The 23,695-nt window shown below is 42.2% G+C and overlaps 1 protein-coding gene across 8 annotated transcripts in view; it reads left to right on the top strand.

Annotated features, from left to right (window-relative positions):
• LOC119975037 (kinase suppressor of Ras 1-like) overlaps positions 1-23,695 on the top strand; it is a 202,755-nt gene that overhangs the window by 139,395 nt on the left and 39,665 nt on the right. For all 8 annotated transcript variants that reach the window (XR_005462645.1, XM_038814501.1, XM_038814498.1 and 5 more), the window contains exons 3-4: positions 13,005-13,152; positions 18,840-19,299. Coding sequence is in view for 7 of the 8 variants with exons in the window: in XM_038814501.1 (XP_038670429.1) it covers positions 13,005-13,152; positions 18,840-19,299 (608 nt within the window). In the remaining variant the exon portion in view is untranslated. The remainder of the gene's footprint in view (positions 1-13,004; positions 13,153-18,839; positions 19,300-23,695) is intronic.

Below are 23,695 nucleotides of genomic sequence, written 5' to 3'. Positions count from 1 at the left end.
GATCTGCTAGTATATAATGAGCAGTTGGTCATTCCATTCTCCCTCCAGCTGGAGATTCTCCACAAAGCCACCAAGACTTCATGGGCCACGGGCCCAGTCTGCAGCTTGCTGACTGGGGATATCAGGCAACTGAAGAAATGATCTCCGACTGCCAGGGGTATGCCACTGTACAGACCTGTCCAGAGGGAGCCCCTTATCCCCACACAGTTCCCTACCAGCCTGTGGGAACGATTAGAATCATAGAATTACTACAGTGCAAAAGGAGGCCATTCAGCCCATCAAGTCTGCACAGGCCCTTGGAAAGAGCACCCTAAGTAAGCCCATGCCCCCACTCATCCCCAGAACCCCACCTAGCCTTTTGGACACTAAGGGACAATTTAGCATGCCCAATCCACGCACCTGCACATCTTTGGGATGGGATTGGGAGTGGACCTCTTCATATTTAATCGCAGATATTTTCTCATCGTGGTTGATTACTTCTCCCAATGTATTGAGATGAATGCAGCCACGGAAGCGGCTATCGGTGTCTGTGAGCCATGGCATACCCAAGTGGTACTCTATATTTTTAAAAATATAAATTTGAAGTACCTAATTTTTTTTCCCGTTAAGGGACAATTTGGTGTGGCCAATCCACCTACCCAGCACATCTTTGGGTTGTGGGTATGAGACCCACACAGACACAGGGAGAATGTGCAAACTCCACACAGACAGTGACCCGGGGCCAGGATCGAACCTGGGTTTCGGCGGTGTGAGGCAGCAGTACTAACCACTGCGGCACCATGTAGCCAATGGTGATATTAATGGCCCATAGTTTGCAAATGATTAGAGGGAATGGAGGGATACGGATCCCGGAAGTGCAGAAGATTTAATTTAGACTGGCAGCATGGTCGGCATAGGCTTGGAGGGCCGAAGGGCCTGTTCCTGTGCTGTACTTTTCTTTGTTCTTTGCTTCACTCAACTTGCCATCAGTTGCGGCCTTTCAACACTTTGCCAATTCCCTAAGGTATCCACCATATAACCCTTTGAATTAAAACCCTCCTGAGAAAAAACAAAGACTACCCAATGGCGCTTTTCGTATTGACCCATCACACTGCAATGTTGATGGGCCCCATCAGAGCTCCTGATGGGCAGAAAACTTTGCACAATGCTGCCAAAGAAATTAATCCCACTGTTAGCAGTCAAGGACTGCTGGAATATGCAGGACTGAGAACAGTCCTTCAGACAGAACAGGCTTCCACCTATAATAGGAGACACCGCACTAGAAGCCTGCCCCAGTTACATGAAAATCCATTTTTGGATCAGGATCATAAAAGAGAGGGTATCATTATCTGGAGAGATGATGATCACTCATGGTCATAGCTGATACATATCCTGGAAGGCATGATCAAGCCGTACAGAAGGAGTCTCCTCATTTAAGGGAGCCAGTTGGACACAACCAAGTGTCAGAAACACTGAATACTCCAAAATTAGCAAGGTATTTCCCACTCTTTCTGGCCTCTGAATGTCTTTGACAATTAGTACTATTTCTCAGCATGTTTGCACTGTCACTTTTTTCACATTTTCTAGTGATGGGGCCCATGCATGCAGCTGTTTCAGCCAACGGAAAGTTTACTGTGAATCATTATCCTCCAGCAAAGCAGGCAGACTCTTGAAATCTTCTAATGTTTAGCTTCAGACCCTCTGTTTCTGACGATGAAGATGCAGTCTGACTTCCATCAATGTCTACTTCTGGTCACCTGTAGGAGGAGCGCAATGGTTAATAACTAAGGATAATTTCTATTTGATTTCTCCCCCTCCATATTGCAGGGATGTGTTGCATCTGCTGCTCAGTGCCTTCCTGCATAATGTAGCTTGGATCAGGTATTAGGCAGAACGTGCAACATCCTCTGCTGTGTGAAATGAGTTTAGGCAATTTCCACCTAGTTCCTGGTGGGGCTGGGTATGCAAACACTGTTCTCTCTAATTTAGCATTATTGTAACAATGAGAGAAGACTTCCTCAAACGTGCAGAAGGAATTCTTATGTAAGCACTTTGTAAGTATAGGAAATAAGTCACTTGTGGAACTTTTTTTACAAATGTTTCTGTAAATTGGCTGTCTAAATCTGATTATTTTATAATTTAGGGTAAGTTTATGGAGCTGTGGAAAGCAGTTTTATGTTTTTAAAAATAAATTTACAGTACCCAATTCATTATTTTTTCCAATTAAGGGGCAATTTAGCGTGGCCAATCCACCTAACCTGCACATCTTTGGGTTGTGGGGGTGTACCCACGCAAACACTGGGAGAATGTGCAAACTCCACACGGACAGTGACCCAGAGCCGGGATCGAACCTGGGACCTCGGCAACAGGGCTAACCCACTGCGCCACCATGCTGCCCGCAGTTTTATGTTTTTAATGCAATGGGATTTCCAAGCAGCTCCATGAGTTGCTCCTTTCTATTTTCACTGTCGCAGCAGTTGAAGCTGAGGACGTACCTGAGCCATTACCACTTCCTGTTTACTTTTCAATGCTTTGAGCAGACAATGTTCTGACATTGTAGACAATGCAATTGGGAAACAGTTCAGTTTGTAACATCGAGAGGAGTGCATCAGATGTGGAACAGCTAAAACCTATTGTGGCTGTAATGAATGTTGCATCAAACACTGGTGTAATACACAAGTAATCATTTAAAGCCAAGCTTGAAGGGATCATGCTAACTGATTTTGTTATAAGCTGCGACATATATAGAGCACGATTGTGAGAGCTAAGAAAGCCTCTTGTTTTCTGCTGACTTACTTTCACTTGTCGTGTGTCATGGGGACTAGCTGCAAGTCTCAAAGTCTGTCTGAGCTCCTTAAACTAAGGTTGCCATTCTCATGTCAATATAATCTCCTGATTATTTAACTTTGTGTAGTTTTCCATGCACTGTAACTAACCTCGATCTCAAGTGCTTAAATTAACAATGTTGTATCAGACAAAGAGCTCCTGGCTCTTAAGTGTAGCATTTACCATTTGAATGAGGAGGAAACTTCAGAACAGTGATCCAGATGAATCACAATTTTGGAGCACATCTTAATCTGCCTTCAGAAGATTTTATTATGCAATAGTTATTTTTTGTTGTGTAAAAGTTTTTGAATGAGTAAATTGTTTAAATTAGTTTAGAATTATCCAAAGAACACTATGATTAAGACCAGAATCATGTCTTGTAAACTTTAGCTGAAAGAACAGTTGTTTTGAGTTACATTTATAGAAATTGAATGTTAAACAACTATACTGGATACAGCCCCCAAACACGGGGAGAATGTGCAAACTCCACACGGACAGTGACCCAGAGCCGGGATCGAACCTGGTACCTCGGCGTCGTGAGACAGCAGTGCCAACCACTGCGCCACCGTGCTGCCTATTCTCGGCTGTAATTAATCTTTCGGTATGTTGATTAAGTTTTGGCTTCTTTTGAATGCTTTTTCTCTGATCTGTGCTTGTTACTGGATATAGTTGGAAGTTTGCCTTGGTGTTGCATAATTGTGGCACCAACTACAAGCAGCATTAACTGGTTACAGTGCAACCATTGTCTGTCTTGTAGGTGTTGATATTTTAGATTGAAGTACACAAACGAGTTTCTGTATTTTAATTTCATTTGGGAAATTGTCAAATACACAGTGCTTTGTAACATGTCCATGCATGTGCTTCCATAGACCAATGCTCGGAGCTGGAAAGTAGTAAAAGTGAAAAGTTGCATATAGTTATCTCAAAAGGTTTCTCTGTATCCATCCGATGTAGACCTTTCTTAATTTCAAGTACTTTGTCAATTATTTGCCCATTCTGCAAGTTTATCCAGGCCCTCCTCATTCCAAAGTTCGAATTGTAAATTATGACCAGCAGAGGTCCCAGCACGGACAGTGACCCAGGGCCAGGATTCGAGCCCGGGTCCTCAGCGGCGTAGGCAGTAATGCTAATCACTGTGCCACCGTGCTGCCCTTAAACACACTTGTCTTGTTTCTCAATTCATAATTCAATGTCTTTCTATCAATTCCATGTCCCTGGTAAATACCAAAGTAAACATATTTAATAGTTCTACCATCTCTTTCTTGTTACCCTGGGTGGAATTCTCGCCCGGGGCCGGCGTCAATCCCGCCCCCGCCGTGTCCCGAATTCTCTGCCCCCCTGAGATTCGGCGGGGGTGGGAATCGAGCCGTGCCGGTTGGCGGGCCCCCCGCGGCGATTCTCCAGCCCACGATGGGCCGAAGTCCCGCGGCTGACAGGCCTCTCCCGTCGGCGTGGTTTAAACCACCTACCTGACCGGCGGGATTGATGGTGTGGGTGGGCTCCGGGGTCCTGGGGGGGGGGGGGGGGGGGGGCAGTAGGGCAGGGCGATCTGACCCGGTGGGGGGGGGGGGGGGGTGCCCCCACGGTGGCCTGGCCCGCGATCGGTGCCCACCGATCGGTGGGCGGGCCTGTGCTGTGCGGGCACTCTTTTTCTTCCGCCCCCGCCATGGCCTTCACCATGGTGGAGGCAGAAGAGACCCCCTCCCCTGCGCCGGTATGATGTCAGCAGCTGCTAACGCTCCGGCGCATGCACTGACTTAACGCCAGCCGGCGAAGTCCTTTCGGCCCCGGCTGGCGTGGCGACAAAGGCCGTTCACGCCAGCCGGTGGAGTGGGAACCACTCCGGTGCGGGCCTAGCCCCTCAATGTGAGGGCTTGGCCCCTAAAGATGCAGAGAATTCCGCACCTTTGGGGCGGCCTAACGCCGGAGTGGTTCACATCGGGACCCCCCGCCCCGCCGGGTAGGAGAGAATCCCGGCCCCTGTCTCTCCCATAATGATCCTATTCCCATAACAGCCTTTTAAAAATTAATGTGCCATCAAGTAATTTACTATTTTGTTTTTATGTTGCTTGATAATTTAGTTTGAGTTCCTTTCTGCCTCAATTTAAATTTCTCTCCTCCTTTATTTGTATTCTCGCTTATCCTGTCTACTCTGCTGCTTATGTACTTCAATTGTCCTTATTTGTCCATGGAGTCTCACTAACGTTTTGTTTGTTCCTCTTAGTGGAGTATATAGGGGAGACGGTGGCGTAGTGACATTGTCACTGGACTAGTAATCCAGAGACCCAGAGTCCTCTGGGATCGCAGATTCAAATCCTGCCACTGCAGATGGTGAAATTTGAATTCAGTAAAAATCGGCAATTACAAGTCTAGTGATGACCATTGTCGATTGTTGTAAAAAAAACCTATTTGGTTCACTGATGTCCTTTAGGGAAGGAAATCTGCCATCCTTACCTGGTCTGGCCTATGTGTCTCCAGACCCACATCAATGTCTTAACCTGCCCCTCAAGGGCAATTGGGGATGGGCAGTAAATTGTCCCATGAACAAATTTTTAAAAATATATTTTTCCTGCTTCCATTACTGCTTGCCAATACAGTTGGCCCAGTTAATTTTCCTAAATTCTATTCTCAATCCCTCAAAATCAGCTTTCCTCCAATCTTATTAAATTGGTTTCCGTCATACGAGTTTAAACTGCTTATATTCCTTGTAGATCCTTCTCTCCACATGTTTAAAACCGTTGCCACTTCCCTGATTACCCTTTCAAATGGGGCACAAGTCCCATTCCCTGTGTCGGTGGAGCCCATCCTATCGGTATAGAACTTTCCTGTTCCAGGACTGATGCCACTGTGCCATGAAAGGGAACCCCTCTTTCCCACACCAGTCCATTAGCCACATGTTACTTCTATTGATCTGTCTGCGCCTATGGTAAATTGCACATGTGGGATGCTGCTGTTTACTTTAGAGCCTAGCTCCTGACTCTTTCAGCTGGGGCGCCACCCATACTGCCTATGTCATTTGTTCCAACAAGGACTACAATGGCTGGATTTACCCCCTCCCTTCCCAAGTTCTTCAGCTGCTGTGCGATATCTCTTACCCTGCCACTAGTTACCCTGCCACTGTATAGGCAACACATCCTTTGGGATTGTCATTCTTGGCTGAGGAGGACGTTATCTATCCTCCTAATTATAGAGTCCCCTATTACTTCTACATTTCTCTTCACACTTCCATCAGATGCTCCCCTCAGACTGCCTTTTGAGTTACATGCACTGTGCTGTGGCTGTCCTTGCTGTAGCTGTTCTCCTTGTTCTCTTGGGTAATGAGTATATTATACCTGTTGGACGAGGACAAGTGTTTGTGTCCTCACCACCTCTTAATCCCTGCTACCCGTTAGCCTGAGTCATACCCCCCTTTCTTGAACCTCTGCCCTCCTCTGGGGGTGTGGCAGTATTCTGGATTGAATTTTTCAGAAATCCATCCCACCCATAATTGTCGGAGTCTCTCTAAATTGTGCTCGTGCTCAGTGACTCTGAGCCACAGAGATGTGAGATGGAGATATCTCCTGCAAATGTGTTTACTCATGGCAGTCTTGCTGTACACAAACTCCCGCATTGTGCAGTCCAAACACAACCTGCTCTACCACATCTTAGACTAGATTATTTATTTAAAGTATTTTATTCACTGATTATTTGTGGTTATATGAAGTAGTTTAACTACTTCTGCAGCGGCATGGTGGCATAGTGGTTAGCACTGCTGCCTCAGTGCCAAGGACATGGGTCCAATTCTGGCCTCTGGTGACTGTGTGGAGTTTTGCACTTGTCTGCGTTGGTTTCCTCGGGTCCGGATGCTGCGGTTTCCTCCCACAGTCTAAAGATGTGCAGGATAAGCACACTGGGCTAAATCGCTGGCTTTTAAAGCAGACCAAGGCAGGCCAGCAGCACGGTTCAATTCCCACACCAGCCTTCCTGAACAGGCGCCGGAATGTGGCGACTAGGGGCTTTTCACAGTAACTTCATTGAAGCTTACTTGTGACAATAAGCGATTTTCGATAGGGGGACTGGCCATTCTAAATTGCTCCTTCATGTCCAATGGTGGGGTTACTGGATTACAGGGATAGGGTCGGGGCATGGGCCTAGGTAGGGTGCTCTTTCCAAGGGGCTGTGCAGACATGATGGGCCAAATGGCCACCTCCTGCACTGTCGAGATTCTGTAGTCTTGTGATTCTAGTTAAGACATGCATTATATATGTTTATTCTCTGGTCCTAATTTAGAGAAAAACCCTTAAAACACACCAGACAATTGCACCAAGCAAAAACCTCCTACACTGATCCTGACACAGATGCCAAAGACTTAATCAGCCCATGTTGACCATGGATCCATTTCAAACTAGTCATAGGTAACTGTAGCTGCCAACTTGTTTACCATTGATTTTAAGTCTGTGAATGAAGCTACTAGCTACGTTTAAAATTAAATGATGATTTCTTATTACTGAGCTGAAAGTACTCTGCAAAACATTTTTGCTGTTATTTTTCAATATTTCTGGTAGCTCTTGTTAGAAGAGAATGTGCAAAATAAGCAAGATTTCTTTACTGATCCTGAATCAGCTCCTGTTCCCACTGTGAGTACTTAGAATGAATCTAAACTGAATGGAATTGAATTTCATTTCATATTTGGATTGGATTGGATTTGTTTATTGTCACGTGTACCGAGGTACAGTGAAAAGTATTTTTCTGCAAGCAGCTCAGCAGATCATTCAGTCCATGGAAGAAAAGGGAATTAAACAAAATTCATGAAAATACATAATAGGGCAACACAAGATATACAATGTAACTACATAAGCATTGGCACATTTTAGATGTACTGCAGTTGGATGTATCTCAACATTTAAAATTGGTGGTTAAGAAGTGAATTTTGTGCATATGAAGGCACAGGGAAGCCAATCTTAATCGTTTTTCTCTGAGCACTTCCAAATTAGATATAACAATAAAAAACTTTGTATTCTTTTACGCATGCATCAACCGAGCTACAGAACTGCATCATTGCTGCCACCAGTGACATTACCATTTCCTACTCTAGTTACCCGGTGCAGCTGCTGAGTGACAACTGCTTCATCTTTAAGTTGTGGGGGTGAGACCCACGCAGATACAGGGAGAATGTGCAAACTCCACACAGACAGTGAACCAAGGCCGGGATTAAACCTGGATCCTCGGTGCCATGAGGCAGCAGTGCTAACCATTGTGTCACCCTATTTTGCTCTTCGTTATAAGCCACTGTTGTTAAATTGGTGTTCTGAGATCAAGGAAGCACATGTTGCATCCCTCCATGTCCTTGCCCTTCCCTATATCTTGTAATGTCCTTCAACTACACAATGCTCTGATATCTGTGCTCCTCTAATTCAGGCGCCTTGTGCATTTTCCAATCGTAACTGCTTCATCATTGGTGACTGTCTGCAATTGCCTGGGCCCCAAGTTCCGGAATTCTCTCGCTACACCGCTGAACCTTGCTTTCCTTGCAAGGTTTTTGGCCCCATGACCTGTTGAAGCGAGGCCCCTTTAAGGGGTGAGCTCTGGTTGGACCATGTGACCCATTCATACAATAGGATGGGAGTGTGTGTGCAGCTGAAAAGAGGGCGGGTATCTCCATTTTTGGATTTGAAAGTGGAGAAAATACAGCCTGTATCACAACACTATATAGTTCTTGTTTGTAAATAAATAGTTTACAGTTGATTATTGACTTGTGGTCAGCTGGAGTCCCCATTACTACATGACATAATATCGGCTCAGTGTTATACGTTAAATTTACAATGCTCCTGTGAAGCACCTTGGCCTGTTCCATTATGTTAAAGGCCCTATATAAATTTCAGTGGCTGTTGTGACGTGTGTCCACTCAATGGCGGCACAGGAATCAGACCATTTTTACTTTGAATTTTGATATGACTATAAAGATGGCATGGATATTGAGTAGATTTAAAGACAAACTTCCTCAAGTCAGCAAAAGGAAATGAAAACATTGCATGATTTTAAATAAGTCAAACACAAAACGTCAGACCAAAAATCGTTCAGGTCCCTCGAATAGCAAGGCTTTGAGATTAGGGTTCATCATGTGATCCATAAATTTCTACCTTTAACTTCAAACATATATTGTGGTCATCATCACTGTCCATTTTTTCTGAGTTTGTTTCCATTGTTCTTTAAGTTTGGTGCTGATCAGGGTGAGGATCTTCTGTGTTGGAGAATGGAACCTCTGCATTTCAGATCTTCATCGTCTGCATCAGGCACTAAATAAACCACAACCAGATGCAGTAAAACTGCCTTCTGCTCTGTCCCAACAAAGTGCCTCAGTCCCAATGGCAGCATGGTGGCGCAGTGGTTCGCAATGCTGCCTCAAGGCGCCGAGGTCCCAGGTTCGATCCCGGCTCTGGGTCACCGTCTGTGTGGAGTTTGCACATTCTCCCCAAAGATGTGCAGGCTAGGTGGATTGGCCAAGCTAAATTGCACCTTAATTGGAAAAAATGAATTGGGTGCTCTAAATTTATTTTTTTTAAAGTGCCTCAGTCCCAAATTATTTTGTGACTCTTATGGTTATTCTCCATTTTCTTTGTAGTTTCATTATTAAGCACTCTCACTGCCCAAAACCTTTCTTCCTGAATTTACTTCCCATTCATATTCATATTCAATGAAACTAATTCTTCTGAATCTTGTTTTGTGCATTAGCTAACTGACTCGCATCTTACTCTGATGCGACATTTTGGAGCCTGAGGCTTTTGCTGCATAATGCCATTTTCAAAATCTAAATGTAATGTGACGGGGAGTTTGGAATATCAGATGGGTAATGAAAGAAAGTCTTTTGCTGTTTTATCTTTTACAGAAATTGGAGAAGATTAGTTTGGGGGCTAGGGAGGGAAAGTATTTCGAAATTGAAATGAATTGAATTCAGTGGAGCAGGTGCAAAAATAAATTGGAGCATATCGGGGTTGAGGCAGATTGGAAAGTAACAAATTTGGAACGCACAGGGAAGTGATTTTTGGTTTAAGTTGATCTTGCAGTTGGATGATATTGACAATGTCGCTTTTATAAACCCATTTCTTGTTGCCCTAAAGAAGCTAATTTGTAGTGGACCTTCTCCTCTAATTGCAGCAGTGTTTGCACAATAACACTGAAGAAATTGGTGCAGATTAAAATTCTTAATAAATTAGAAATCAAGTGTTAACAAAAAAAATGGTTGGGTGGAATTTTCCCAAAGTTTGTCTGAGTGTGAGGTCTGTCAACTGACATGTATCTCTCCAGAAGCACAGCCGAGTTTTCACTCCAGATTTTCTTTAAAAGATTCCCCGATCCGCGCAAAAAATAAACACTTCTGCCCCTTTATTTGAGTTTTAAAGTTATATCATGGTACCAATGACATCATCAAGCCATCACTTTTGAATGTTAAGCAGGTCCTTGCCTACTGTAACAGGTAAGTTGGTGATCGACAGGATTGGAGTGATCTCATGCCAGTAACTTTACACTCTCCATGCATTATTCACACAGGGTGTGGAAGGTTAAAATTCCAGCCATTGCATTTAATTTAGACTAACAAATTCACTTTCCCACGGCATCTTTCATAACCTCACAATGCCTCAAGAGCTTCACCATTAATGAATCGTAGTCACTGTTATAATATGACTATCAATTTGGACACATCAAGGCCCCACAAACCACAATAAAATAATTGATCAGATCATTTGTTTTTGTGAAGTTGGTTGAAGGATAAACACTGGCCATGGTGCACAAAATGTTGCAACCTTATCAAACAGTGGAAGTTTTAAACATGTCACTATCATTCTTTGCTTATTATCAATTAGATTAACACAAACCAAAATAGCAAACAGTACAAAGAATGTTCAATTTTGCAAAAGTCACATATGCAGAACATAAATTAACTGATAGCTGAGAGTGATAACAATTCTGTTGTCTCACTGTCTGATCAGATGGCAAGAAACTTGAATGAAACTTGAGACCATGGGGAATGCTCCCATGTAGATTTTTGATTTTATTGCTAGCAGTGGAATAATACTCCGTGTTGCTCGTAAAGTCGATTCACTACATTCAAACTTCAGTGTTAACTGATACAATGTGACCAGTTTTCTCACTATGATAATCCACATGATTGTAAGGCAGAAAGGTAGATCATAATGTTGAATCTTATGTAAATGAAATTCAAACCCTTCAACTTTATTGGTGGTCTGTAATCAGATTGCTGATCTTAGCTGCACGTCACCAACACAGATTTAGTTCAACCAAATGACCTGTTTTTGTGTTGTATATTCTATGGAAATAGGACATCAAAGACACACACTATTTGCATTTTTAACAGCCTATCTTCAGTTTTCCAGTATAGTACACACTCCTTGATTGTTTGATGGTACATCCTTTTGGCCAAAAAGAAAACCAAAGGCAAACAACGATATGTTCAGCTTTTGAAATTTAAAGATGGCTACGTAGATGTGTACAATTTCAAGGAATTGGAGTCGTTCTAAAAATCATTTGATTGATCTTTCTGGAACATGCATTCTTTTTGTATTAAGAGGATTAAGTACCAATCCTATACTTCCATGCTCATATTGCATTGTAAGAATAACGTTGCGCAAGTGACAAAGGCAAACTTAAAAATTAAAACATTATTTTAAAAAATCCTTCTCAAAACATGCATGAATAAAAACATGTATCTGAAATCCCTTCATAAAATGTAAGTATGCATTATTGGAGGCCAGTACAAAAGGTTATTGTTTTTTAAAAAAACATAGAATTTTGTTAAAATCAAAAAAAGTGGATCTGTCCTTCCTTGCCAAAATGACCACTCCAACAAAATTGCTTCCTAGCTGTGTGACTGGGTAGCAATCTGAAACATGCCACACAGGGGACAAATGGGCTGTATAAAGATTTTAACTGAGATGCGTGCATATGCAGTTCAAGGACTACGTACAGTAAAGGAAAATTAAAGTGAACATTGCGCTCCGATTTTGCAAATTGTTTTCATGACTAAGACCACCAGCTGTAGCTAGTCTAGTTCTGTCGTATAAGCTCCTGAGGGGTTGGTGAAATACTGTCAGGAATGGGAAACCGAGCTGTATGCGGGTTATTTCACTCTCATCTGTCTAGGGGGAAACATTCTAGCATCAACTAGCGCCTGGGCCCGAGATTCTACTTGCTTTGTTCCAATAATATCCAAGACAGTATAGAGCAGTGTTTTTCAAACTATTTTTCCGGGATCCATTTTTACTAACCGGCTGACCTTCGCGACCCACGCCGGCCAATGAGCGGGCAAGCATGTGCAATGCGGCCTCATTTTTAAAAAATATGGTCGGGGCCTTTTTGAAGGCCACTCGCAGCCGGCATTGCGAATTTGCGCAATCAGGAGCGCCACAACGGACGGCTTCGCAACCCTCCTGACACCCACCGTGGTCGCGACCCCGACTTTGAAAATGCCTGGTATAGAGAAACCAGAATATTCTGCGGAATGTAATTCCAGAACTTTGCATGGGCATTAAAACATTTGGTACATTCCAACATTGGGCTGAATAGTACTTACTTTTAAGTAATCCTTTGCACACATTATAAAGGTTCACATCATGGTCATGGTGCCTGCACTATATGCTATGGTATAGCACCCAAAGTTTGCATCAAAGTCTTCCTTCAAGGGCAAACTTTTATAAAAGCAGTGGCTGCACAATGCTTATTCACTGGTGGGTCACATGGGGTGAGGTTGTCAAAACTGCTGTCACTGTTGACTGCTCCTTCATTCAGTGTTCAACAGAACTGTTACCGGAACTGAAATGCCTGGTTTCACATTGCAATTTGACATGGGAATCCACTTCCTGCAATCCCGTTTAAACATCTGCAGCAAGCCATGTGATTTTGATGAGTTCCTGAGTTTTGGAGCCTTCGTGTGCTTTTCCGAAAGTATGATAGACTGTTTCAAAGCTGTTTATACTTTATTGTTCACCGTTTGTTTTGGCTGTTTCCTGTGCCCCGTCTAAATAACTCGAGAAAGCTGTTGCTGTTTATTAGTCTGTTTTTAAAGTATCCCAATGTTATGTCACAACTGAGCAATTTAACATGAGGGATTCAACATAAATGCAGTGGAGTTCCGATTACATGCAATTGTATTGCAAGTTGAAATATTGTGATTTCAGTTTTAATATTTGCAATGTGTTCTTCAGGAGGTCCCAGGTGATCTAACACTAGACATCTTACTGAACATGTCAGATACGAAAGTCTGTGAAGCCATGAAGAGGTATGGGGCCAACCCTGAAGAATGCTGTCGGCTGAATGCTGCCCTCTCGTGCTTAAGGAGCGTAAATGATTCAGGTAATTGTTGCTGCATGGCTCTTAGTGTTCCTGTCAGCATGGTCTTAAGAGTTTTTCATCATACCTTAAAAACCTTTGAAAAGTTACTGAACACTAACAATTGATTGAGGATGGATTGCAAGATGAAGTACCAAATGTTATGATGTGCTCCCACTTTTTCTAACCCTCTTCCCCCCCCCCCCCCCCCCCCCGCCCAAGGTTCTGCAAGCATATTGTTTAAGAAACAAGTGTTTCTTATTATCAGTGACTTCTGAGAATGTTGAGATTTGTTTGGTAGCCATCATATTGCTGATTAATATGACGTGCAAGTTCCTGTGCTGCCTGGATCTTTCCCCATCTCCTTTCCAGGCAACACTTTTTCAGAACGTTTCCAATCCGGAACAAAATGAAACAGGAAATTGAACCTGTGCTCAATGTTGTTCATGTCTATTTAAATTTCTTTTCGTCCGTTGACTAATTTCTTTTTGCAAACATATTCTCTGGAGAGTGAGGAAGTAACTTCCTAGGTCTGTGTATATTATTGAGATTAGATGCGTTCGACCCAGGGAATATATAATGTTATCGTTCCTGACACTAAATTTAATTTATATGTTGAGCAGTGCTGGTCAGGATTGTATATTACTTGCAAAATGATACCTGTTTGATCTGTGGTTTGCCGCTTGCTACATTTCTCAAGTGCACAATAGAAAATGCATTTTATCGTGCTATATGTTCAACTTTTAAGTGATCAAGATAATTATTCTGAAGGTTTGGTTCACTGCGTGTGATTGATTTATATTGTTTATCAAATGTACGATAGCTTAAGAAGATAAGTACAGACTAATCCACTAAAAAATCCAGGCTGATGCATGGAGAATAAATTCAAATTTCAAATGTAGAGATAATTCAAATCAGGCTTCAAGTTCAATTGTTGAGATCACTTTTAATAAAATTAGTTAAAATGCAAGCTTTATTGTAGAACAAAAGTGCTCCTTGTGTTTACAGTGCCATCATTTGTAAGTGATCTGAGAAGGCACTTCTGCTCACAAATGATTGAAACTTTGTTCCTGGTTCCAGACCCTTTCTGATGGGGGTAATGTCCATGCACAGTAGCTTTTTTAATAAACAGTCTTCAATGAAGAAAACTGTCATACAAGAGGTATAATTGACAAATCGATGCGAACCCAAAGATGTTGGATGACCAAAAGCTTGGTCCAGGAGCAACCTCCAGTCATAAGCAATTTATAATGATCTGTGGTCCCATTCTATCTCATTTTAAGCATCTATTTTAATCCCATCTTCATTGTGAGCTTTATAACAGTGTGTGATCAGGATATAGAATTAATTTCATTGTTCTAACATTAACCTTTATAACAAATCACAACTTGTGCTTCCTGGACTTCAGATCAGTGTAAAACTTGGATGAGTTTTTTCCGTATTGTGTTCTGTATTGATTTCCATAGCCCACTCATGTTTGGATTATTCAGTGCTAAACATGAGGCTATTCTGCAGGCCAGGTTCACAAAAATTTGACTGTATCCTGAATGTTGTCGACATGTGACATTACATGCATGCAGTTACACTAAATAGTTGTCAGAAGCAAGAATTTTATCTGCTTTAACTTTTCTCCCAATCCAGAGAATGTGAAATTTATTCGAACATCAATTGCTGTTCTGCCTTAATTCTGCCAATTCAGGTCTTATTGTTCTATTACTCCTTTATTGATTTATTTTCCTTACCGAGAGGTCAATGATCCGGAGTTATATATTAAGGTAATTGATGGGATTAAAGGACAGTTGCGTGATTTCTTTCACCCAGAGGATGATGTAGGTTTGGAAGTAACAGCCTGAAAGGGTGTTACAGGCAAGAGGCTCGTGAAGTGCTCTAACCCACACACAAAGCTACAGACCAAGAGCTGGAATTTGTGATTAGGCTCGGTACTAACATAGACAAGATGGGCAGAATGGCCTATTCTTGACAGTGAATTTGCATGATTTTGTGGTTCTCTTATTCACCCATTTTGCTCACTGAGCCATCAGCAGGATGATAAGCTTAGCAAATGTTATGTGTCTTGCTGATTGTAGGACGAAAGTGAGTGTCTGTAAATATAGGACAACGATTTATAAGACCATGACCATTCATGAAATTGGGTTCAGATAGGGGTTGGTTTAGTACGCTGGGCTAAATAGCTGGCTTTTAAAGCAGACCAAAGCAGACCAGCAGCACGGTTCAATTCCAGTACTAGCCTCCCTGAACTGGCGCTGGAATGTGGTGACTAGGGGCTTTTCACAGTAACTTCATTGAAGCCTATTTGTGACAATAAACAATTTTCATTTTTTCATTCTTCATTTCATTTCATCTATTGAATCCCTACAGTGCAGAAGGAGACTATTCTATCTAAATGACTTAAGGCTTAGAAGCCAGGCTTTTTGCATTTAAGTGCGAACTGTATTCTTATGTCTCCACTTTGAACTAATCTCAGTTTTAACACCTAAAATTCTGTACTCTATTGTTCCCCACTTTGCTTAAATATCTGTTTACCCTGATTCTAAGCTAATTTGCATATCAAACCCTCTCTTTAAGGAAAATTAAGTCATTGGTTGGGGTCTCCTTTTTCTGTTCAGGTTGGGTTAAAAGTTAAAAAGGGAAGGCAGGTGCAGGAGTGGCAGCAGGTAAAATGGTGGGAGGGGGGGAAAGAGATGATTGGGGAGGGGTGTAAGGATGTTTAGGCGGTTTGCTGTTGTCGTGGTTGTTTTTTTTTCTTAATGTATATATTTGAAAATGCCTGAAATAAAATGTTTTTCAAAAAACATGTAAGCATGCATGCCTATACCGTCGATCTGTGAATAGCTAAAAATTACCAATAAAAGGTTCATATTTAAATGGGTCTCGAGCCCTCATGATCAAGTCATCACTCTGCACAATATTACAACATCTTTCGGACTTTCTGCCTATTTCTTCCTGCAGTGTTTTATTCTTGTAATGATTCATCTTTCCCCATGGTTGGATATTAGCAATGAATTCTGACTCTTGCCTCAGTTCCAGAATCCATATTATTTATGTGTTATAGTAACTAACAGGGCTCCCAACAAAGGTCCATGTGGGACATTGCTTAAGAGGGTGTTGTTGCCCATGAACTTCCATGTGTTGGCCCATTGTGAGGTACTGCGGTTGTTTGCCATTGTAGGTTCTGGGTAACTAGGAAACTCCTGCTATTAAAGCCTGCCATAGGCGTTTAGAAGATTTTACAGGCTACTGATCAATCAGTTTGGCCACGTTACTGGGGCTGGTTTAGCACAGTGGGCTAAACAGCTGACTTTTATTGCAGAACAATGCCAGCAGCACGGGTTCAATTCCCGTTCCAGCCTCCCTGAACAGGCGCCGGAATGTGGCGACTAGGGGTTTTTCACAGTAACTTCATTGAAGCCTACTTGTGACAATAAGCTGTTGTTGTTGTTGTTGATGATGATGAGGGGGAGGGGGAGGAGAGAAGTAGTTCCGTTTTGGGCTCGTAGCGTGGGGTCATTATCTGCTCTTGCAGTGTCCAGAACGACCCCGCTATAAAACAACACTTTGGGCTTCGGTGAGGAACGCCCCGCTGAGGCCACACTGCCAGGGTGCCCGGCTGGCACTTCCAGGGTGCCAGGTACCAGCCTGCCTAGAGCCTAACCACCCAGGGGCCTCCGATGGCTTTGGAGACCCCCCCCCCCCCGCCAGGTGCTGTTACGCCAGGTACATATTTGTGTGGGTCAGTGCTAAACGGCGCCATGGCAAGGCCTCCCAGGTGAGGGAGTTAGTTTCTGAGCGCTAGGCTAATCCGGCACAGAAATATTTAAATAAGCCTAATGGTCCACTAAATATGTAAATCTGGATGCCGCAGAGCAAAGGTGGGTTCCAGATCTCTTCTCGCGAGATCTCTTGGATCTCGCATCACACGAGATTTAACGGTCTCAGCGGGTCATTGGGTCGGGTGAGGTGAGGCCGTTCGATCGCACCCAGAGTTTGTATTTGGATAATTCTGCACGCACATCATGTCTCATTCAATTCCTATCTGGTTCAAATTATCTATAAATTTAATTTTAGCATTGTTCGGGACTACACAGGCAGCCCTCTGCACAGCTTCCATTTTGAAAATCTGAACTGTTTGGTTTTTTAAAAAACCTGTGATAATGTACATGCAGGTCAAGAAAGCCGCAGATTCTATTTGATTTGTGCGGAGTTTCGTTTGCAGTTGGGCTATAGTTTGATTCTGCAATTGGTTTCGATATCTCGTGCAAACTGGGTAAATTTGTCCCAAGGCCCTGGTGCTATTGGCTTGCTGCCACTGTAGTATTCCCTTGTATGAATGTTGTGATTCCTGAAAGTTTCGTGCTGACATTTCCCACTTAGACTGACTTGTATGCTGACGGTTTAGTTGGCAAATTCCTGAGGAGATTCAACTGCCGTATCTTTGCTCCAGCTTAATCGAAAATTGGCAGTGCAAGGGGAAGGATGGGAGTTTCCCCACACGTTATGTAAAATATGTTGCCGAGTTGGCTGCTTCACAAAAGGTAAGGATTAACAAACCGCCATCAGTTGTGTTACTCGATTCATCTCGATATCAAGCCAACTCCGGAAACTTAGAATTGAAAACTAAAATGCCCAAACTGGTCGAAACAGATGCAGATTCTTTGTTACAAAGGAAATCTCTGCAAATGAAATTACACAATATTTCAATTTGGACGCTACAATTTTCCATAGAATCCCTGTTTTCCCTGTATACATTCTGTGAAAAATTGTGGTGTCCGATTTGAGCTTTCAGATTGAAATGTAGTGTAATTCCATTTGCCGAGATTTCCTTTGCAAGGATGAATATGCACCTGTTTCGATCAGTTTGAACAAATCTGATTTGAGCTGCGTTTGATTTCATTCCTACCAGCATTGTCAGTAATAGGTAAAGGTTCTAACTTGGGGCCAAATTATTTACTTTCCTCTTTCAATACAACCAGAATCTTAACCCATGTGTGTTGTTCCTTACCTCCTTGGATATTTGTAATTTTGGTTTATTTTGGTCATTGACCATTGAGATCATACACAAGGGATACAGAATTGTGAAATGTTCAACGCATTTAAACCGGTCATTGTATCCATAAAGTCGTATGCATTTAATAATCTTTGTATCAGTTTTCTTCAATTTTAATTGATTTATTCTGTCTATCTGTTTCCCTTCCTCCTTCCTAACGTACATAATGGGAAAATTAAAGGAATTGTTGAATCTTTGAATAAAACGCAAATTGACATCTGTCATTTGGTATTTTATAAAGTGTCAAACTATATGCCATGTTGCTTCATTATTTACCTTTCTTTGCTTTATTTTATTTTAAAATGTTTTGTCACTAGACATTCAGTGATTTGTTTTAAAATAAATTTAGAGTACCCAATTCATTTTTTCCAATTAAGGGGCAATTTAATGTGGCCAATCCACCTACCCGGCGCATCTTTGAGTTGTGGAGGCGAAACCCACGCAAACACGGGGAGAATGTGCAAACTCCGCAATAACAGTGACCCAGAGCCAGGATCGAACCTGGTACCTCGGCGCCGTGAGGCAGCAATGCTAACCACTGCGCCACCGTGCTGCCCTGACATTCCGTAATTTGTTAAGAAATTTTAAAGGCAAATGTTGCTGCATTACTGAATTTTGATCTTTATTTTGTATTCCTTTTAAATAGGTGGCGAGCTCCAAGATGATGCTGTTCTTTGGACTTCATCTGAAACAAGACGAGAAAGCAGTACTGTCCCTCCTTCAGAGCTGGGGTGTTCTGTTGGCTCCAGACAGCCACACAGTCCTTCCCCTGTTCCCAAACTAATTCACCCACAGCCACGTTCAATATCTGTCTCTGTCATTCCTACATCGGATTACATATACTTGCCAAATCGGTTAGAAAACTTAGTAGACCCCTTTTCACAGTCCCCTCGACCAGGACGGCGAATATCAGGTTCTCAAACCATCACAACTACACCACCAGCCACTCCTCCCTCAAAGAAGAAACATCGTTTTAAACCACCCCGAACTCCACCGCCACCCTCTAGAAAACTTATTCAGCTTTTTCCTGGTTTCTCGGGACTCACCAGGAGCAAATCTCATGAGTCGCAACTGGGCAATAGGATAGATGAGGTACCAACAATTAAGTAAGTAAGATTTATATTTGTGTTAATGCGATTTGAAAACTTTTCCGATCAATGAATGTGGTGCATCTACAAAAGGCTGGGCCTTTTTCAATAAAGCCTTTTTAATTGAGAAGGCGTTGCTAGATTTTCAAGATTCACCTGGTTATAAAGGTTTATTAACTCTTTGGTTGTGAAGGGGGTTTGTATTTCAGGATATAATATTTTTCATCAAATGGTTGCGCACAACACTGGGCGTGGAATATGTTAATGTGCTGATTTGTGCAAGTTGCATACAGAACAAGCGCAATAACAAGTGCATGTTGGGTTAGTAAGTTTTTCTAATTCGCTGTTTTTTGGTTGTCTGTTTTGCCTGAGTATTACTGAAATGGATACATATGGCATTTGGCATGCCAGGAATGAATACCGAACAATTCTCTCTGATGCATACTATTTTTCACACAGACATGAAATAGCATTGATTTTAATGTGCCATTATGTTCAAAGGCCAAACCATAGTTACTCACGTACCCCCTACTGTTCATCTGCAGAGTAGCATAGGAAAGAGAAGAAATCTGCTCAGCTGAATTGTCAGCCGGTGGTGTACAGTATCTTGTGTGAAATAGTAGACTTCAGGGATGGAAACATTGAAAATTTGGCATTTAGAAATCCCAGCCAGGATAATCAACCCACATGAATGATTAAAGTGGATTTTTATTTTAGAATTTCGATATGCAGAATGTGTTGTGCTTCACCATAAAATAGTGCTGACAATTCATGTACTTGTGGAAGTGGGTATAGCAAGGCAATCTAGCTAAAACTCTTATAATTTGTCCAGTGTTTGTTCCTCTTTTCTGGTAATGTGAATTTAATTCAGGTGCTCTCTGGAGTTTGTTTGGTGATTAGACTTGAGCCCCGACTGAGATTCATGTCAACATGTTGATTCTTTCTGGCAGCACGGTAGCATGGTGGTTAGTATAAATGCTTCACAGCTCCAGGGTCCCAGGTTCGATTCCCGGCTGGGTCACTGTCTGTGCGGAGTCTGCACGTCCTCCCATTGTGTGTGCGTGGGTTTCCTCCGGGTGCTCCGGTTTCCTCCCACCGTCCAAAGATGTGCGGGTTAGGTGGATTGGCCATGCTAAATTGCCCGTAGTGTCCTAAAAAGTAAGGTTGGGGGGGGGGGGGGGGGTTGTTGGGTTACGGGTATAGGGTGGATACGTGGGTTTGAGTAGGGTGATCATTGCTCGGCACAACATCGAGGGCCGAAGGGCCTGTTCTGTGCTGTACTGTTCTATGTTCTAAATCGTGATTTTAATAGTGACACCTAGAACCCAGATTTAAGAATTTATGAGAATGGTTCCACTGATAATTTGGCTATCTGAGCTGACCAAAATCATACCTCATTTGATTCTCAATCTGTGTGATATTTGCTAGTCTCAGCCAGGGTTGTGATGTAGGAGTTATAATTAACCTCACTGTTCATGGACTAATTGGTAAGAGTATCTATCCAAATTGCATCAGGTTTCTCTTCAAGTTTGTGCTATTCTCAGACTAGATACTCCGTGAAACATTAAGTTGTGCTGAGGTGGCCATGTTTTTGATTGAAATTTTAAAAATATATAAATTGAGTACCCAATTCTTTTTTTCCAATTAAGGGGCAATTTAGCGTGGCCAATCTACCTACCCTGCACATCTTTGTGTTTGTGGGGTGAGACCCACGCAGACACGGGGAAAATGTGCAAACTCCACACGGACAGTGACCCAGGGCCGGGATTCGAACCCGGGTCCTCGGTGCCGTGAGGTAGCAGTGCTAACCATTGCGCCGCCATGCTGCCCATTGATTTTAAAAATTAACTCGCTGATCAAGTGCAGCGTCTTGATCACCTTGTAAGGATTCCTGGAGGGGCCAGTAACTGGACTCTGTTCGTCGTGTTTGTTTTACGAACTGTGAATTTTAAAATCATGACATTCTTGGACTCCTCGACTTGAAGTGATACTTGCACATTTTGCATTCTGTCATGAACTCCTGCTAAAGCATGCAGTTCCCCATAAACTGTCAATGTAGAAATATCCATTAGATGTTCATAGTTTCAAAAATGTACATAAAATGCACTGAATAATCAGTTATTTCACTACAAAACAAAATAAGTTTTATTTATGCATCCACCATATGCAATGGCTATACATTAGCAAAAAGCAGCTTTTATTTGTGGATATATATTTGCTAAGTGTTACTTATTAGTGTGTTTTTCTATATTCATCAGTATTAAACAATGCATGTTATAAAGTCAATAATAGGTTGTAAAGAACGTTTTGTCTTTTAACTGATCCTCTGTCTCATTCTGCTTGTTTAAGATTTAAATTTAACTTTAATCCATCTGACCCAAATTAAATGTTTTGTGGCGAAGTTGACCTACCCCCAATTTCCCTTTGCAGAATGGTAGGGTTGAAATTAATTTGGACAGGCTAGAGCCCAATAGTGGGATTGGTATCGGTCAAGAGCTAAATATCAGGTTCAGTTTCAGGTGTGAAAAATAATATTTTAGGGTAAGCCAGGGTAAAATGAAACCAAATACTGACAAAAAAATACTATAATGGAACAATGGGTGATCTTTAAAGAGGAAGTGCTCCAGGTCCAGACTAGGTATATTCCAACAAGAGTGAAAGGTCGGTCAACCAAAGGCAAGACTCGTTGGCTGATGAAGGGGAGAGAGAATATGATGAACTTTTTTTTAAAAAAAGAGGGCGTAGGAGGGTGAATTCTCAAAATGTGACTCAAGCCAACAACAAGTTGAGAGGGAAGTTGAAGAGGGAATATCAGGATAGAACAGTACTTAATCTATGGAATTCCTTGCCCAGTGAAGCAGTTGAGGCTCCTTCATTACATGTTTTTAAGGTAAAGATAGATAGTTTTTTGAAGAATAAAGGGATTAAGGGTTATGGTGTTCGGGCCGGAAAGTGGAGCTGAGACCACAAAAGATCAGCCATGATCTCATTGAATGGCGGAGCAGGCTCGAGGGGCAAGATGGCCTACTCCTGCTCCTAGTTCTTATGTTCTTATGTTCTTAACATAAAAGGTAATCCAAAAATCTTGTAAATAGTAAATGGGTGTAAGAGGTGCGATGGGGCCTATTAGGAACAAATTAAAATGATATATGTTTGTGGTGCAGGGAAAGGCTGACATGCTCAATGAGTTCTTTGGGATGGAAGAGATGCTGACAAAATATCATAGAAGCTGAGATGGCATAGGTAATGGATGGGGTGAAAATTAAGAGGAAAGGCTAGCTCTGCTTAAGAGTGGATGAGTCATGCGGTCCAGATAGCTTGCAATCCAGGTAGCTAAGAGAAGTGCACTGAAGATAAGAGGTTTGATGTAGACTTCCAATCCACCTTGGATAAGGGAAAGATGCCAGAGGAATTGGAGGGTGCAATAAGAAAAGAGTTCAAGGATATTCCTAGTAACTCCATGCGGTGATGAGTAAGATTTCCAAAACAATAATCAGGGATAAAATTAACAGCATTTGGAGAGAATTTAGTTAGTTAAGGAGGGCCAGCATGAATTTGTAAAGAGGCAGATTGTGTTTGACTAATCTAATTGAATTTTTGAGGCATATGACTGAGGCATATGGAATAGGAGGGAAAGTGCCAGTTCGGATAATTGATGTTAAGCACAGAAAATAGCAAAGTCATGGTTAAATGGTTGTTTTTCAGGCTGAAGGATGGTAGCAAGGGTGTACGGCTCAGTGCTAGGATGACTACTCTTTTGACGTACCTGCATATGAATTGCTTGGATACTGGAATACAGAGTAAAAGTTCAAACTTTGCTGGTGATGCCAAATTTGAAGACGTGGCAATTAATGAGGGTGACTACAACAGGACAAGCTAGAATAATGGACAGAGAATTGGCAGATGAATTTATAGTGTGAGGTGATGCATTTTGGCAGAAGGGGGAGGCAATATTGGCGCAGTTCTAAAGAATATTCAGGAACTGGAGAATATGAGGGCTTGTGTGCATTCATCTTTGAAGGTGGCAGGACATTGGGAGAGTAGTTGTCAAAGCATATAGGATCTTGGGCTTCATAAATTGAACTATTGAGCAGAATACAGTAGTAGGGAAGTTATGTTGAACCTTTATAAAGCTCTGGTTAGGTCACTACATTAATATTGTGTCCAGTCCTGTTCACTACACTATAGGAAAGAGGTGAAGGTCCTTGATAGAGTCCAGAGGAGATTTACCAGTGTGGATGCTGGGATGGGGGAATTTAATTAGATTAGGTTGGCGAAGCTGTGATTGTTTTCCTTGGAGTAATGGAGGTTGATGCGAGATCTGACATAGATGTACAAGATTATGACTAGTAGATAAGGTAGACAAAGGAAAATGTGTCCTATTAGCTGATGGTACAAGGACAGGGAGACACAG

This window comes from Scyliorhinus canicula, chromosome 12 (assembly GCF_902713615.1).
Source record: "Scyliorhinus canicula chromosome 12, sScyCan1.1, whole genome shotgun sequence".
NCBI classification, from domain to species: Eukaryota; Metazoa; Chordata; class Chondrichthyes; order Carcharhiniformes; family Scyliorhinidae; genus Scyliorhinus; species Scyliorhinus canicula.
This window is presented reverse-complemented; position numbering and strand designations above follow the sequence as displayed.